The following is a 17,543-nucleotide window of genomic DNA, read 5'->3' on the forward strand; positions in this document are numbered from 1 at the left end:
CCCACTCAACCTCCTATCCCAGCCCATGGCAGAGTAGGGACTTAGGGAGCAAAACATCAGGGTAAATGTAGGTCACTGTAGGAGGATTGTAATCCTTCCCCACCCCACCAATGGCTGGCCAGAGCAGCCATCCCTGCTTACAGAAGCAGGCTATTCCTGGCCATTTACTAGGTCTAAAAAACTATCAGGATCTGAAGCCCCAGCACACCACTCCCAACCATACGCCCATGCTGAGGGAGGTGTCCCAGGATGACATGCCTTGGAGTCATTTTTAGTACAAGCTCATGTTGACTATAAAAATGCCCATGTTGGAGTTAGAGATTCTTTCATTCCTTATTCTCCACGCTGTACTCTTTATTTTTAGATTGCATGCTAAAGACACAAAAAGCACCCTTTACCTTTGAGGAGTCCACATTTTCACTGGGATGTAGGTAGTCACAATCCAGTGTTACACTGAGACAGGGAAAAGCCCCAGCTCTGTGTATATCTAGAGATACTTTTCATTCAGCTTATATTCAATTACAGAGTACTTTCTAGAAGAGGTGAGGACAATCAAGAAATAGCTGTTTCTTTTTTTTTTTTTAAGATTTATTTATTTATTATATGTAAAAACACTGTAGCTGTCTTCAGACACTCCAGAAGAGGGAGTCAGATCTCGTTACAGATGGTTGTGAACCACCATGTGGTTGCTGGGATTTGAACTCCGGACCTTTGGAAGAGCAGTCAGGTGCTCTTACCCACTGAGCCATCTCACCAGCCCAAGAAATAGCTGTTTCTTGTTGACCAAGAAGAACTAGGAAAGAATATTCTAACAAAAAAAAAAAAAAAAGGCGTGAGCTGTCCATGCCTTTATAAAATCCTAGCACTCAGGAGGCAAAAGTAGGCAAATCTCTGTGAGTCTGAGGCCAGCCTCGTCTACAGATAGTTCCAGGACAGCTAGGGCTACACACATACACACACACACACTGAAAAAAATATATATAACCTGCAAGATGGTGACCTGAGTTAAATCCCTGAGATCTGTGTAGTGGAAGGAGAGAATCGATTCCTGTTAGTTTTCTCCTGACTTCCACACGTGTACTGTGTCACATCTGCCAGCATCCTCTCTCATACCTACACACAATAGATGCAATAGATGTTTTTTTTTTTTTTGTTTGTTTGTTTGTTTGTTTTTCGAGACAGGGTTTCTCTGTGTAGCCCTGGCTGTCCTGGCACTCACTTTGTAGACCAGGCTGGCCTGGAACTCAGAAATCCGCCTGCCTCTGCCTCCCGAGTGCTGGGATTAAAGGCATGCGCCACCACGCCCGGCAGATGTATTTTATAAAACAGATATACAGGCTTAGCAAGGTGCTACACAACTTTAGGTCCAGTACTCAGGAGGTAGATGTGGGAAGATCTTTATGTATCTGAGGCCAGCTTGGTCTATGTAGTGAATTCCAGGACAGCCAGGACTACATAGTGAGATATAAAAGTCTAGGTCAATGAGGGGCTGGGGGCTGGGGCTGGCTCAGAAGAGCATTGACTGCTCTTCCAGAGGTCTTGAGATCAATTCCCAGCAACCACATGGTGGCTCACAACCATCTGTAAAGGGATCTGATGCCCTCTTTTGGTGTGCTTGAAGAGAGCAACAGCGTACTCACATACAGTAAATAAATAAATATTTAATTTTTGGTTTTTCGAGACAGGGTCTCTCTGTATAGCCCTGGCTGTCTTGGAAGTCACTTTGTAGATCAGGCTGACCTCGAACTCAGAAATCTGCCTGCCTCTGCCTCCTGAGTGCTGGGATTAAAGGCATGCGTCACCACCACCTGGCTTTGGTGCTTTGGTGCCACTTTTTTTATGATGAATTTTAATGTTTATTATTTATGTATGTATGTATGAGTACATGTGGACACATATAATAATTCCTATGTGGAGGTCGGAGGATAACTTGTGGGAGTCAGATAACTATAAGACTTGCAGGCAAGTACCTTTACTGAGTGCTAGGTCATCTCATTGGCCTGTTTTCTCTCTCTCTCTCTCTTTCTCTCCCTCCCTCCCTCTGTGTATGTGTGTGTGTGTGTGTGTGTGTGTGTATGTGTGTGTGTGTGTATGTGTGTGTATGTGTGTGTGTGTGTGTGTGTGTGTGTATGTGTATGTGTGTGTATGTGTGTGTGTATGTGTGTGTGTGTGTGTATGTGTGTGTGTGTGTATGTGTGTATGTGTGTGTGTGTGTATGTGTGTGTGTATGTGTGTGTGTGTGTGTATGTGTGTGTGTGTGTGTGTGTGTGTGTATGTGTGTGTGTGTGTGTGTGTGTGTGTGTGTATGTATGAAGTGGGAGTGTGCATACCAAGGTCAACCTGTGCATCATTCCTCAGGTGCTATCTATCTTGTTTTTTGAGATAGCTCGCTCTCTCTCTCTGACCTGGAGCTTACTGATTAGGCTAGGCTGGCTGGCTCTCCAGCAACTCCCAGAGATCCAGTTGTTTCTGCCCTTCCCAGGACTGGGACTACACACCAGTGCATGCCACCACTCTATGTTTTACATAGGCCCTAAGTGCCAAACTGAGGTCTTCAGACTTGTGTGACAAGCACTTTGCTGAGCGAGCTCCCCAGTGATTCTGAGCCACTTATAAGGCAGCCCTCCAAATGTGCTATCACCTCCCGTGTGCTACCTTACCTCTGAGACTGCCCATCCTCAAGGACTGGGTAGGCAGAGCTGGTTCTGCAGGGGAGCAGAACAGGCAATGCAGAACCTTGTAGGTAAGCGGGCAGGAGCTTAGCACAAGCATCAGTTTCTCAACTCAGAAAGTAGAAGGAGCAAAAATAGGAGAAGCCCACGAGGAGGCCATTACAATGTCCACAAAAGTCCTCATTTTTAAGGCTAGGAATGGCAGCCTATGCTTGTAATTCTAGCACCAAGGAGGAGGAGGTAGGAGGATCACTCCAAGTTTGAGGAGGCCAGCCTATTCTAGGCTAGTCAGAGCTACATAGGAAGTCCCTATCTTAAAAAAGAAGAGGAGGAAGAGGAAGAAGAAGAGGAGGAGGAGGAAAAAAAAGAAGACATAGTGTTAACCTTCTCTGTGTTGCTGGCCCCAGTGCAATGAACAGTGGCTCTGCCCGCACCACATACTCTCTGTGGAACACTGTTGCTTCCACAAGGCCTTCTTGAATCATGTTCTTTCCTCACTGCAAACCCCAAAGAGCAAACTTGTGGAAAGCAGAAGCCAGAGCACACCTCTTTATGATCTCAGCTTCTGTAACTTCTGATCCTGTCAGGGGGGTGAGTTAGACTTAGACAGGGGCTTCCGGATGGGCTTCTCTTTGGACAGTCCGGACCTCAGAAGACCGAGCACTGAGTATGAGCATGTATTGAATGCTGAGGTTTAATAGAGGGAGAAGCAGGTAACACATCAGGAGGCCGCAAGGAACCTGAGAAAGACCTCGACTGGCCACCAGGGGTGAGTAGTTGAGGGTAGGAGTCTGAGATGGAGAACTCTCACCCTGGGACCCTCATTGTAGGCCCCAACCGCCACCACCACATTTCTGCCAGGTTGGGAAAGGCAGAGAAGGGCTGTGCATTCTGGCAGATCCTGGGTATCTACCAGAGCTCTTGGGACCCAGGATGCTCTTGGGACCTATAGCATAATGGAAAGAAACCTCAATACCGCCATCACAAAATGAATGTTTCTGAGGATGATTGAGTCCCTTGTGGAGGTTCTCAGGCACGCACATTCCATGCTGAGATAATTTCCTGGGGTTCCCTGCTTTAGTCAAGAGGGCCACAGCCAGGAGAAAGGAACCAACTTGGTGCAAATATAAATACCTTTAATGAAAAGTGTGCATACTGCAGAGCTCACATGGCGGCCACTGCATGCAGTGATGGGAGGCAAGGGCACTGTTGGCTGGCCAACCAGACTGTTTAGGCCAGAGGCCCCAGGAGGCAGGCAAGCGCTAGAGCAGCGGCGAGCAACGCAGGGGCTGGAGCTGGAGCCAGCGCAGGAGCTGTGGCCCGTAGTGTCTCCTGGTTGGTCTCTGGGCCGGCAATCCGCTCCCGAACACTCACAGGGGCGCCACAGAGGATGTGCAAATTATCTGGGTGTGGGGCACGGCGAGCTTCTTGCTGCAGTGACTCCCACACTGCAGCCGCTTCCTCTGGGCAGCCTGACAGGACCCGAGAGGCACAGGCATGGAAGTCATTCCAGGATCTGTTACAGAATGGGGTTAGGGGGTTAGAGCACAACGATTTGGACCGGGAAGAGACTCGGGGCCCTGGGGTGGTGGCGCAGTAGCACAGATTGGCTTGGTGCTTCCCACCGACCTACCCATTGCCTCCCACCTGCTGGTACCTGCAGACAGTCTGTAGCTCGCCTCCTCGACCCATGCCATCCCCCAGGCGGATGAGACATTCAGCAAAGCCTTGGTATATGGTATCACAGCGGTTTGGGTCCTCAGAGGCCACTGCTGGGTGGGTAGAGATTAGGAGTGGGTTGGGGATGGAGAATGGTTAATAGAGTGAGCTAGAGTCCATTTGTCAGGAGCTTGTTTACTGGATGCTGCTCTGGGGACGTGACTCAGCGTGAAAGAGGTGCCCCCGGGGAACTTCAGGGTAGCTGGAGATCACTTGGCTTAACTCTCAAGATAGGCTTTGGGCTGTGATGTGCATGGAGGTGTGATGTGGGAACAGAAAGTGGGTGTTGGGTCCCAGAGCTTAGCTCCTTCTCTCATTCCTGGGACTCTAGGTCAGAGACAGGGATTCAGAGGTGGAGGGTCTGGAAGCAGGAGGTTGTGGGCAGAAGGCAGTCTTCCTGTAGTCTTCATGAGCTCCACCTGGCACTTTGCCTCGCTAAAGACAAGCGTGTCTGCTGAAACTGAGTGGGCTGGTGGGGATCAAAGCCAGTCACTCTAAGCTCAGAGATCCATGGCCTGAGCTCTACTGGGGGCCACAGACTCCCTTTGTCAGAAGAGGGGCTACAGGATTTAAAAGTTCTCCCCGACAGCTGAGGTGTTCGCACTGTACTTTCCATCCTGAAGCCACTATCACATGCTCCCAGAGCCCTCACTGCTCATCTCCAACTCCTTTGCTCCCATACCCTACACCCAGTCTGGCTAGGACCTCTGAGAGGGTTTGCAGCCTGGGCCCAGGACGCTCACACTCACCGAGTGGCAGTAGCAGCAACAACGTCAGGGCACAGGGTAGCCGCTGACAGCGGCGGCGCCAGTGGCAGTGGCAGCAGTAGCACATCATCCCTGGCTGTAAGCCTAGTGCAGGAGCGAGAGGCTTGGAGAGCTGCCTGTGGACCCAGCCCACAGAGGAAGGGATTCTGATTGGATGGGGCCTGGAGGCGGAGCATCATCCCAGCTGTCAGCCCCGCCTCCAGCATCCAGCTAGGCCGAGAAGGACCCCAGAGGGCAAAACTGCTCAGAGAAGAGGCAAGTTGATGCTGAGCTGGCTCTAGGCGCTTTGCCTGAATTGGACAGGGGAGGTGTGAGTAGGAAGTTTATCGGACGAGAATGAGTGCCAGGGGACCCCAGAGTGGGTTGGTTGGACAGACTTCCCCAAAGGGAGGAAAGAATAGTCACATCAAAGACAAACTAAAATCACACACATACTTTCTTTTATTCCAAAAGCCTTTAATTGCATTTCTCAATGTTTTTCAAAAACAAAAAGATCCAAATTAGAGGTAAAAAGGAACATGGAAAATTCAACTCAAGTGGTGTCACGATCTTGGGGTCACACTTCAGGCATGGCAGGACCCAAGAAGGCACACTACGTGCCCTGGGCCCGCCTGACCCTGCTGGTTACCACAATTAGTAGAGCACTGCCCATGAGCCCTGCTGCATACCTCCCTCCACACACCAGAGATGAAGGCCTGAGCAGGGAAACAGCAGATATGGGCCTGCCTTGACCTAAACCTGCCAACTGGCCTTCAGTGTCACCTCAACCCTCTTTAAATGGCTAAGGGAGGCTAGGGGTCACAAGGCCGTGTAACATTAGGCTGAGGCGGCGGGCAGCTTTGCCAAGTGAGTTGTGTGGATCAGCCTGCAGGAACTGGAAGAGCTTCTGGCGCACCTGAGCCATGACAGAGCCCATGTGGTCTCGAGTGATGGGATCGCTGTGGTCCAGGTGCATCACAGCTTCTTCCAAGTAGCTGGGGATAGGGAGGAAAGGCAGGCTATGGGTGGATGCAGCAGGAAGGAGTGCCCCCTGGTGGCCCTGAAGCCCAGAGGAACAATGATAAAGAATCTTTCTAAGCCTCCTATGGGAATGGGTGGAGAATATAGGTAGAAAAGTTAGGGATGGGAGTCAGGCAAGAGTGGGTGTCTGCTATCAACTGTTCTCTATCCCTACCTCTAGCTCATCGTCTGGTCCCTGACTGACCCACTCACCTGAGCTTGAGGTCACTTCTAGTTCCAAGGTCAGATGCTAGCTGCTGGATTAGGGAAAGGAGAACCGGCTGGGATAGTGGACAGGGCGGCTGCCCAAAAACCTGGGCTGGGTCGACAGTTTCACACACATACAGCACCAGATTGAGATCAGCAGCAGTCAGCGCCTGGGAGGAGAACGAGACAGCATGCTAATTCATCCCTAGTACCAGGATGGGAGGCTTTCTTGTCTGAGAAGCGTGCCCTAAGGCCAGAAGACCAAAGCTGGGCTCTAAGAGCTCCAGAAGTGATGTTCAGAAACTCTGATAGGGCTGTAAGGCGACTTTAGAAAATCAGATTATGAAGTTTCCTCAGAAAAGGTGGGTTAAGGTAGAAGGAAAGTGGTCTAGCATGAGTCTGACAGACAGCCCAGAGACTACTGAGGAAGTGGGCATATGGTCTATGCACCTTGTCAGGACACATCTTTGCCAAGTGCTACTCAATCACTAAGACCTAACACTATCATACCTGCTGGAAGGCCTGATTGAGGTGGCCCTGCTGCAGTAACTGCAAGATATGGGCTTGTTGGGCCTGGCAGTCAAGGTGGGCAGAGGGGACAGGTGTGCCAGCAGCTGAACGCATAGCCTGCATGATGCTGGAAGTGACGGTGGCCTGCTGCTCCTTAAGTGCCACACTCACTTCACCCTTGACAATGCGTTGTACTTGTGCTAAGATTGACTCCTGCAAGCTGCAAAGGGAAGTGAGCCAGTGAGGTAGACAGGAAGCCTGCTCTGGCCCTCCCTAGCCCACCACCTCACCCAGAGCTTTGCCCACACACCTGCCCACAGCCACATGCAGCTGGTGTTGCACCTCGGCCCGAACACTGCTAGATACAGTGGCCGCCATCTGCTCAGTGGCACTCTGCAGTGTGCTGACCAGGCCCCGAAGCTGGGCCAGCACAGGCTCCCTAGCTTCTTGTTCACGGGCCTTCCGGCTCTTCATGTGACTCTCCAGCTGCTGCAAATCTAAAGGGTAACAATGGGGATCATAAAAGGGTAGCACCAGAGGAAAACCACTCCTGCTACTTTGGGTTTCATGATGCCACTCACATTCCTGTGTGCCCAGCCTAAAGCTGTCATTGATTTGCTGGAACATAGCCTGGCAACTCTTCTCAAAAGCTGGCAGTACCACACTCTGGAAGGCTTCCCGGTAGGCAGCCTGCATTGGTCCCTGTAACGTGTCTGCAGCTGCTCGGGCAATGGCATCTGTTAAGTTCTAAAATATAGGGAGGGGTCAAGTTGAAAGCCCGAGCCCAACCTGGCCTGTTTAGCTACGCTTCCCCCATCCTGGATCCTACATCACCTTGGACTTGAGTAGCTTAGAGATATTCTCTTTCATGCTGCCTTCCACAGCTGTAAGCTTGGTAGCCACTGAGTTGCTTAGTTGGCCTGCAACAGGCTCCAGACTTCTGGAGACACCTAGGAGAGGCAGGTGGATGAACCAGAAGTTTGAAAAAGCCCTACACCCACCCAGCCCACTTGAAAGAAAGCTCATGGAAAACTCACATGGAGGAACCGTTTTCTTGATTTCATCCCTTACACTGCGCTCTAGCCGCCCAGCCACAGCTGAAGACAACGCCTGGGATAGCTGCTGTGTCAGCTGCTCCTGCAGCTGCCCACCCCGTTGCTGCCCCTCAGCCAGTGCCCGTTCCAGCCGCCGTTCTGTGGTGGAGCTAAGGAACAGGCCTACAACGGGACCTATGCCTTTCCTAGGCAAGAATGCTACCGCACCTTACTACCATGCTGTGCCACTACCCCAAGGATACGCTCCTGCTCATGCCGCGTCTCCAGGGCACGCTCTACATGGTCTGTGACAGTACTCTGAAGGCCTTCAAGCTGGGCACAGAGACGCTGTAGCAGCTCTTCTTGGTTGTGCCATAGCTCTGCCAGCTCTCTTTGCTGCTGCCAAATTAGTGCTGGCCAGTCTTCAGGGGGCTCTGCCACCTGCCAGAAGCACTGACAACTTACACAATGTCTATCCTGTCTATCTCCACCTCATCCTGTCCCAAAAAAGAAATAGCTCAAAGCCCCCCCCCCCTTGGGATGGGGTCCCATGGGTAGAAGGTGCTCCCTTACATACCTGGTGCTCTGTGAGCCGGGATCCCACAGCTGAATCCCTACATAGGCAAAAAAGCATTGCAGGTCACATCAGGCAGCTTAGGAGACCATCCCTGGCCCTGGTCCCAGAATCCTCCTGTCCTCCTACCCATCATCCTTCTTGCTTTTTCTCTTGAGCTTAGGTGACGTCCGAGGGGATCCCTTGGTCTTCCAATCCTTGGAAGGCAGCCGTGGAGTAGGAATTTTGCTGCCAAAACCTCCTGAGGCAGAGGCAAGGCTGGCAACCTCATCATCATGGTCACTGTGGAAGGGGAAGAGCCTGCTCACCTGCTGTCCCCCTACTAATGGCACTCCTTTACAGAGGAGCACACAGACGCAGGCGGCGCTCACCTTTGCTCAGCACTTGTGTCTTGACTGTCACGCTGCTGCAGCAAGTGATAAGGTGGCCTGTGGAAAGCCAGACTTTTGTGCTTTTCCTGGAGGCCATTCCTGGGGCTAAGGAAACACACTGGCTCAGGAGTGGCTAATCCTAATGTCCCTCCCACCCCAAGCATAATTTTCCCCTTCTAAGCTTCTCACCTTTCTGTCAGTGTGCTACAGGTTTCACGAGTAATGTCAGGTGCCGTAGGCCAGACTTGACTGTCAGGGGTTGCAACTTCCTGGGTCAGGGCTGCTTCCAGCAGGGAAGGGGTACTATGCCTATCCCCATCTCCAGGGCCTCCATCCAGACCCAGTTGAGAGCCAAGCTCAGGGCCTTGCCTGGGCCGAGGAGAGAGTAAGTGTAGTGCTGAGGCAGCTGAGGCCATGCTGTCTGGCTCAATGAGGCCCTCAGGAACAGAGGAGCCAAAGCCACGGGACAGGGCCTCAGATGCGATTTCAGGAATGTCCTGGGACAGGGCAGTGGATGCTGAGGAGATCACATCAGGAGAACGGGTTCGACTTGGGGAGGCCTGGGGTAGCCCTAATGGCTCTACTTCCTGCAAATCCAAGGACAATGCAGAGGCAGCAGTGGATACCTGAGAAGGGCAAAGACAAAGGCTTAAGTAACAGGGCTAAGGGGCACAAAATCAAGCCACTGGGATCTGCACTGAAGGCCATAATGTAACAGGAAAGGGAGATGCAGCTGCAAAGTAGGGCCACAGCTCACGAGAGATGGCCATGAGAAGCCAGCCGCTCTAACCTTTGGGGAAATGTCACACTTCCAAGGCCCATCAGGGTCAGCAGAAAAATATGCAGGAATAGAGTGCTCCAATCTTTCCCATTGACCATTGACCTACACCTGCTGCTACCCAGTACTTTACACTCATGCATATCCCCACACACATACCCTCCCCCCACACACACACACACACACACCTGACCAGGTCCCTTGGAAATCAACTTGTCAGCTGGGCCTGGGAGCAGGCCTGGAAGGAGGCTTCGAGGGCTTGCCTGCAGGCTGCTGCTGCTGTTTAGCGTCAGGCTGCCATCTAGCTGCAGCTTGGGGCTCAAGGTCAGCTCCTCAGGTGGTCTACTGGCAGAAAGGTAAGGCATTAGCAATTGTAATTCATCCCAGTCTGGCACTAGACCCAATTCTGATTTTTATCTTACCTGGGCAAGGAGGGGTCCATGGCTGAGGAGCTGCTCACAGCAGACACAGCTGTTAGAGAGCTGCTGCTGCTGCTGCTGCTGCTACTGCTGCTGCTGCTACTGCTGCTGCTACTACTAGGGGATGCAGAGATCTGGGAAGATCCAGAGAATGAGCACGAAGGTCAGCTAATGGGACACTACCAGAGCTCTCTCCACTGAGGAAGGAAGTACCTGCTGCAGGGAGGCAGTAGGTGTCATGAAAGCATCAGGTGTCATCAACTTGGGCTTGGTCTCACTGCTCAGACTGAGGAAGTCTGCAGGAGCAGGCAGTTCCACAATGCGCCGCAGGTCAGGCTGGGAACCATGAGCAGCTGAAGCTAGCCCCTCGGAGCCTAGTTCAGGTCGAGACTCTCCAAATGCTGCTGGGAAAGCTGCCGAGTCAGGTCTCCAAACCACAGCAGTGGAACCTGTCTCCCTCCTGTTCCCTTACTCACTGAAGTCCTCGTGGGCAGTGTGGGTAGAGAGTGGGGCCACCACATCAGGGTTCAGCTGTGGCTGGAAGCGGATCTGCACATCTTGTAGTGCCCTGAAGAGCAACAAAGGGGAGAAGAGAATACTCAAAAAGGCCAGGGCCATAGGGTAGGGGGAACATAGACAGGACATGGCAGGCCTCCCTGACACTCACTTAGTGTGCACACAAAAGAGCTTGATAAGCACACCAGCTGCGGATTCCAAGGCACCAGCTCCATGGGAACTCTCTGAAAGGACAGTGTGGATCATTAAGGCCTTGGCCTGCTCTGTGCCTGACACTTCCCACATACCAACGTATAATCCTGCTCCAGGGCACCTCACCGGTCCCCAGACTGTCATTCTCCTCCTCAGCAGGCAGGACCTCAGTGTGCCGTAGCCGGCAGCGACTGACAACCTGGATGCCAAAGCTCAGCACAGGGTGGGTGAGCAGGAACTCAGAGATAGAACTAAAGCACGCGCGGCCCTCGTCCTGGTTCTGCAGCAGCTCCATCACATAGAGGACCTGCATGAGCAACACACTCCTAACTCAACGGAGGCTATGTCACATAGCCCTGCCCTGTCCAGCAACACCAGCTCTTTCCTGCGTACCACCACAGCAGCCTACCTTTCGTTGCACATCACTAAGAATCAAATACTCTGCTGAGAGGTCCAAGCAAACTTTGAGGCTGGGAGGCACACTCACTGAGCTGAAGATATCCGGGGAGAAGCTAGGAAGCCAAGAAGCAGACCAAGTAAGTAAGACTGAGAATTCAAAGAAGCTATACCCCGGGTCTACCTCCCTCATTCTAGTTTACCGAATGGTTTGCAGGCAGGTCCAGGACACTGTGCACCACATCTTCAGCTCTCGATTCTGGTCAGCACCGGTAATGAGGAACCTCCAGAACGGGACCCTGAAAAGCAACAGGCACTGACTGGTTACCAGCTAGAAGCCTACAGAAAAGCCCACCTACTTGCCTACCCGTTCACTCACTCAGGATCCTGTTTCTTATGGTTATCACAGAACAGGAGGCAAGAAAGAGGCCTCCCATCATGAGGCTTCCATTCATGCAGACACCTGCAAGTAGACAGATGAACAGTTAGAGTGAATGATCTGTCTCTCTTTCTAAATAGGGCAGACACTAACTAGTGTCTTTCAAAGCTTGCCTTACCTTGGCTCATCCTGACCTTCAATATAGATCTGCCAGAACTTGACAAAGCCATCATGGCTTGCGGTAGCCAGGACAGTCCCATCAGGTGAGAGGGCTCCTTCACTTAGGCACTGCAAAGAACCCAAAAAACTTTGCTTTGCCTCCTGACCAGTGGTAAGAATGAGCCCTTCTAAATGAAGATGGTAGCGAGCTGAGCTGACCAACAGTGGCCTCACACTCCTGTGTGCTGACTGTGGCAGGCAGGCACTACAGAGAAAACCAGACTCGCAGAGCAGAGCTAGATTAGGAATGAATTGTACAAGTGACAGCCAATTTGTCTTCAACATCCCCATGAGCAGAATACTGGTAAAGCCCCCTGGGCAGCTGTGGAAATGGGGAGTAGCTGAAGAGCACGGACGAGGGGCAAGGCAGAGAAGAGACCCGTTGCAGACCTACCGTGCTATGGCCTTTCACCACAATAAAGCCTTGCTTGATTTGGCTGACATCCACAGGCCAGGTGTTGTGGCTGGAGCGAAGCATATCCAAGTCCCACACCTCAGCCTAGGGAACAGGGAGGGATTTAGTCCATGTGCACGTTCGGCAGGCAGCTCTGAGCCTTCCTTCTCCAGAGCCAGCGCTCTCACCCGGTCCTCATGCAGCAGGGCCACTGTCGGGCTGCTCTCCTCACAACAGTCCTCACTCTCCTCGGGGATGAAAGGGCACCAGATGATCCTTCGGAAGTGGTTCAGCGCTGTACCCTCTGGCTGCCGGATATGGACTAAAATCTCTTCTCTGAGTAGGGAGTTAAGGCTCCATAGATAGATGATGATGATGATGATGATGTAGATGTAACCCTTAGCAGCCCAGCCCTGGCCCTAGACCCAACTCTGCCGTTTTAGTCCCCTGCCTGGGAATGGATACTGAATTTTACCCTTAACCAGAGCCAAGCGCCACACAAAAAGATTGCCAGCCTCATCCAGGCAGGCGAGCTGTGGAGAGTTGAGGTGTGCAAAAGCAAGATCAGCCACACTGCCTGTGAAACCCTTGAGCAGGGTCCGCTCCGAAGTGCTGACACTGATCACACGGACCATTGCTGAGCCGTTGTTGGCAGCTGGAATAAGAGAAGCAGAGGATCGTGAGCCAGAGCCCAGCCCTGGGCAGCAGCAGCAGGAGCCCTGTCCTTGCCTGCCTCCTTCTATAACCACAGCGCCTACCGAGTCTGCTTCTCCTCACCGGCTCCCCCAACCCTGGGAGATGTCAGGGAAGCCTGAAACCTCTACTGTGCCCTAGAATCTGACTACATCTGCATCTCTGGGGTTTGTAGCAGAACACTTCCTTCTTGTTCCATGTTCTTACTTACCCCTAATGGCGTATGCCAAGAAGGAGTTAGACACTGCAATCAGGTTGCCATAGTAGTATTTCTGCTCCCAGTCATACTTGGCGACAGGCTGGATTTTCACCTGAGAACTCAGAGTAAGGAAGGTTGAAGAAGCTGAGGGGTGGAGTAGTTAACAATCCTGAGGACAGGACAGGTCCACAGGCACAAACCTAGCCTAGAACCCACTGACATCTCCTAGATCAGATTTCCTCAGAGGTTTGGGAGTCAACACTGGCTTTCTGAAAACAAGGTAGGTACGCTCTTTAACAAAGTGGCTCCCATGTGTGGGAGTGCTCCCACACAGTACATATGCCATAAAATCCTGGTACTCATGGGAGTGCTCCCATACACTACATATGCCACAAAGTCCTGGTACTCACCTTGTTGCTCCCCCGAGCCTTGCTGGAAATGCTGGAATCACTGCTGGCCACAATTTCCACTTCCTTGGCTAAAATCCCAATGCAGGTGGAGCTGTCATCTCCAGAGAGGCAACTGGAAGAGGTACATACACCTAGTCCTTGTTCTCCAAAAGACTCAGTGGAGGGTGCTACGGATACACTGACCTGATGAAGCTGTCTAGTCCCAGATTCCCAGTTCTGCCTGGTTCCCATACACACAGCTCCCCTTGCTCACCTCCCTCCTGACAAATGAGGTTAATTCTATTACACTAGGCATCCAGGCCAAGCCTTTAGCTTGTGCTCATCCCTTGTCTTAGTATATATTTAGTGAGGTATAGTGCTCTGCGTCAGAACAACCATAGAGAGGAAGCAGAGGCTGATTGCCCATTTGACTTTAATTTTATCCCTATGGCTAAGCAAAACCTGCAAAGATATCATTATCATCATTACTTTCTCTCGGGTACTCACATGACCTGCTTTTCCTGCAGGTTAATGGGAGGCATGGTCCGTATACCAGGTTTGTTTGTTGAGTTACTATCACCTGAACTGAGCGGGTCGGGGACCAGGAGCCCATTGAGGTCTCCATTGTAGGCACTGGATGGCCTTTGGCTTTCAGCATTGGAACCTAGAGAAAGAAAAGGACACAGTGAAAAGGTTGCTATGCCTACCATGAGCTTCTTCTACTGCTCTAGATCACAGAGTACTCAGGAGCATTTGTTATGTCCAGTGGGGAGGAGGGTCCTTTGTTCCTTCTTCATTCTATAAGTGTAGTTATACAGCAGGGCCAAGGATGAACATGAGACTCTTCTACCTATATGGGAAGGTTACAAACTGGCAAAGACCTTCCAATGGGGCCAGAGGCACAGCTTAGTGGTAGCATGTTTGCCTGCCTATTTACTATATGTGAGGCCCTTGGTTTGATCTTTAGCACCAAAAAAACAAACAACCCAACCCACCCCACCTACCCCAAATTATGCCAGTTAATATTTGGGCTAAGAATAACAAACAAGGGCTGGAGAGATGGCTCAGCCGTTAAAGGCTAGGCTCACAACCAAGAATAACAAACAAACTTGATTTGAAGGAGGATATAAGAACAATCAGGATATCATAGCAATTATATTTACAACTTACAAACATGGGAAATGCTGGGCGTTGTGGCACATGCCTGTAATCTCATCATTTGAGAGGATGAGACAGAAAGACTATGAGTTCAGGGAGATGCTAAGCTGTATATGAACAACATGTAGCCTGAGGGAGCTTTCAGCTGACAATTCTGCCTCTGCCTCCCAAGTGCTGGGACTCCAGTTAATGCTACTATGCTTGACTTCTTGGCTAAGTTTAAAAACTCCCTAATTCAGATACCACTTCCCAAACTCGCTAGCAAGAAGGCACTTCAGGAAAAGACCAAGTCTGCAGTCATAAGAGTCTTAGGTCTGATAAGTCCTTCGAGGAAGAAAGAGACAGGCAGAAGCTACTTGAAAAGAAAACCATCCGCTGGGCAGCAGCGGTGCACACCTTTGATCTCAGCACTCTGAAGGGAGAGGCAGGCGGATCTCTGAGTTCGAGGCCAGCCTGGTCTACAAAGTGAGCTCCAGGACAGCCAGAGCTATAAAGAGAAACCCTGTCTCGAAAAACAAACAAACAAACAAAAAAGAGAGAAACCCTATCCTAAAAAACAAACAAACACCCAAACCAACAACAACAACAACAAAATCAAGTGCCGGTCACTAAACAAAAGAGTTACATGGAAAGACCCTTTCTCTTTCACTAGGACTAGAACCACTAGCTGCTCAGGGATGAGCTGGCTACTCTTCCTTCCTAGCCATCAACGGTGAGGATAAACAGGCCTAGGCTACACAGCTAATCATGCCAGGCTCTACAAAGTCTGTACACAGTCGTCTGCTCAGCTGACCGTGGGCATCAGAGGCACTAACCGCCTCATGAGTCAAGGGAGCACACCCTGAAAGCACAAGCCCAGGAGGCTCAGACAGCAAATGGATTATCTGTGGCTGTCTCAGCTGAACCCACTGGAGAGTACAAGTGCCCGCTTTAGCAGTCTGGGTTCCACCAGCAGGCATAAAAGGTGTGAGAAAAGAATCACTTCTTAGTATGTACACCATTATCTCTGGTCAACCACCACAATATTCAAACGTCTCTGAATCGCACGGAAACATCTCATTTTTCATACATACTATTTCCTTTTTGTAATATGTATCTTCTACATAAGTGCCTCGAGGACTTTTCCTGGTATTCACTCTCCTGTCTATAGTATCCAAACTAGCCCGAACAGTCTCCTCTCAATCCAGCCCTCTATGTCCCTCACCGTTATTTCCCCATTCCCATCACAGTAACCCCGAGCATCCTCTTTTACAATAACATTATATTACAATGCTGGTGGCCTTCTGTCCTGGGAACTCTCATCTGGGAAGAGTAGCCCCAAGGAGGATACTGGGAGCCTAAGTAAGACTCGAATGAATTGGGAACATATGGGCTTGCTGACGTTTGGAACCTAATCTAACCTCATCAGAGCCTGTCTGTCATCTGCCTTCAATCCAGGAGAAACATGAATTTGAGGTTGTCCACCTTTTGCCAGAAAATCGTTTTCAGAGCAACACCAGGCCTGGGAGTATACACTTTTGGGGGAAAGCCAAGTTGCAGGGTGGGCACAGAGGCTCTTTAGCAGATCACTTAATTCTAGGCCTAGAATTCGCTAAACCGACACTGCACCAGGCCTCTGAACCCTGGTGAGGAGGGATACGGGGCCAGTTCTCAAAACACTGAAATTTGGAGGCAAGGAAAACCAGATGGATTGAGTGGATTCCGAGGAGAGCGTCATACCTTCAGCCAAAACACTTAAGAACAAGGCAGAATGGTCTGGCATAGGATGGGGAGGGGTAACACCCAGGGGTCTGCGCCATTCTCTGGATATACCCAGGGATCATCTATGACTCCAATTCCTGTCTTCCGCAATCAAACCGGAGGATCCCGATTCTGGGTAAGGGAGCCTACAGCACCCGAAAACGGTTCAGATCCACGCCATACGTCCACCACTTCGCTAAGAACCTACACACCCCATCCCGGCTCACCTCCGGCGGGCCGGTCCAGTTTGAGGATGTCCCGCAGATGCTGCGTGGCGTCCTCAATGTCGATGCTCGCGCAGGAGGCCATGGGCCCAGCCACGAGAGTCCTGCTCGTCCGACGTTAGTTCCTCTACCTCCGAACAGTGTCCAATTTCGCCCAGCCACGACCCCGCTAGAAAGGAGGAGACAGAGCACTACACAAAACCTAGCCGCAGTTCGCAAACCGCCGCCCGGACTGCGTCCGTGAGCCCTGCCAACCCCACCAACCGCCTCCACTTCCGGTCCCACTGACCTTCGCTCCCGGAACCTACAATGACCGCAGAAGAAAGGTTCCGAGCTCAAGGAGATTTAGTTCCTATCAGAGGCAGCCTCCTTAGGCTGCTTGCTCCTGGCTAGCCCAGTAGTGGGTAAATTTCACAAGACTGAGAAAGAGCAAATGTACTCAGCATTGGACTGCCTAAAACCCTACCATCTCTGGAGATCTAACCCAGGTCCTAGGCCATTCTGATGAACTCTAGATAATGGTTCAACAAAGCCAACTTTACCACTCAGGTAGTAACTTTTCAGACCTCAAATAAGGTGAACTGGTAAGGGTCTGTTCCCCCCTTAGGAGTAAGCAAGACCAAGACATCTGCGAGGTCATTAGCCCCAGGAAATGCAAGGGCAAGGGAGATAGTTTCTACTCCCAAAACTGTCATTGTTAACCAACTGTCCCCAGTAACCCCTTGTCCCACACGGTAACTTCACGTTAGGAATAAAGAGACCATAGTTTACAAACACCTCTTTATTGCAGACATTTCAGGCACAGGTACATGGAAGAAGCTGTATTGCAGATTTTATACAGGGTGGATTAAGAGGCAGCTGGCATCTACCTCTCTCCCACCCCTACTTCCCCCAATACACAGCAGCTAGAGATCAATCCCACTGGAACCTTCTGTGTAGTGTCCAGGATTATGCTTGTGTAACCAGGCAACCTGGAGTATGTGGAAATCTTTAC

General features: G+C 51.1%; 2 protein-coding genes across 10 annotated transcripts; both read right to left on the bottom strand.

Moving 5' to 3' along the window:
* Positions 1–3,791: 3,791 nt before the first annotated feature.
* On the bottom strand, positions 3,792–5,301 carry Nrn1l (neuritin 1 like). Of its 2 annotated transcripts, none has more exons than XM_021171014.3 (3): positions 5,141–5,301; positions 4,330–4,441; positions 3,792–4,188 (listed from the first exon to the last, which is right to left on the bottom strand). In XM_021171014.3, the coding sequence occupies exons 1-3, from the start codon at positions 5,226–5,228 to the stop codon at positions 3,903–3,905; spliced, it is 486 nt and encodes a 161-aa protein (XP_021026673.1). In that variant the 5' UTR covers positions 5,229–5,301; the 3' UTR covers positions 3,792–3,902. The 2 variants fall into 2 exon arrangements, with proteins under 2 accessions (XP_021026673.1, XP_021026672.1); XM_021171013.3 differs by having other exon boundaries at positions 4,330–4,444; positions 5,141–5,296.
* Positions 5,302–5,593: 292 nt separating this feature from the next.
* Positions 5,594–16,822, bottom strand: Edc4 (enhancer of mRNA decapping 4). Of its 8 annotated transcripts, none has more exons than XM_021169530.2 (29): positions 16,553–16,822; positions 13,935–14,091; positions 13,449–13,560; positions 13,051–13,150; positions 12,612–12,801; positions 12,335–12,482; positions 12,147–12,251; positions 11,712–11,821; positions 11,534–11,617; positions 11,358–11,453; positions 11,168–11,270; positions 10,885–11,065; positions 10,718–10,790; positions 10,527–10,618; positions 10,264–10,451; positions 10,054–10,184; positions 9,820–9,973; positions 9,043–9,479; positions 8,854–8,910; positions 8,612–8,764; positions 8,486–8,522; positions 8,172–8,349; positions 7,912–8,067; positions 7,709–7,824; positions 7,456–7,621; positions 7,185–7,371; positions 6,875–7,094; positions 6,371–6,534; positions 5,594–6,132 (listed from the first exon to the last, which is right to left on the bottom strand). In XM_021169530.2, the coding sequence occupies exons 1-29, from the start codon at positions 16,632–16,634 to the stop codon at positions 5,940–5,942; spliced, it is 4,170 nt and encodes a 1,389-aa protein (XP_021025189.1). In that variant the 5' UTR covers positions 16,635–16,822; the 3' UTR covers positions 5,594–5,939. The 8 variants fall into 8 exon arrangements, with proteins under 8 accessions (XP_021025189.1, XP_021025186.1, XP_085699744.1 ...); XM_021169527.3 differs by having other exon boundaries at positions 8,854–8,958; XM_085843618.1 differs by having other exon boundaries at positions 9,820–9,976.
* Between the last annotated feature and the right edge of the window lie 721 nt (positions 16,823–17,543).

The sequence above is a fragment of the Mus caroli genome, unplaced genomic scaffold (assembly GCF_978045245.1).
Source record: "Mus caroli unplaced genomic scaffold, Mus_caroli_1 scaffold_10, whole genome shotgun sequence".
NCBI classification, from domain to species: Eukaryota; Metazoa; Chordata; class Mammalia; order Rodentia; family Muridae; genus Mus; species Mus caroli.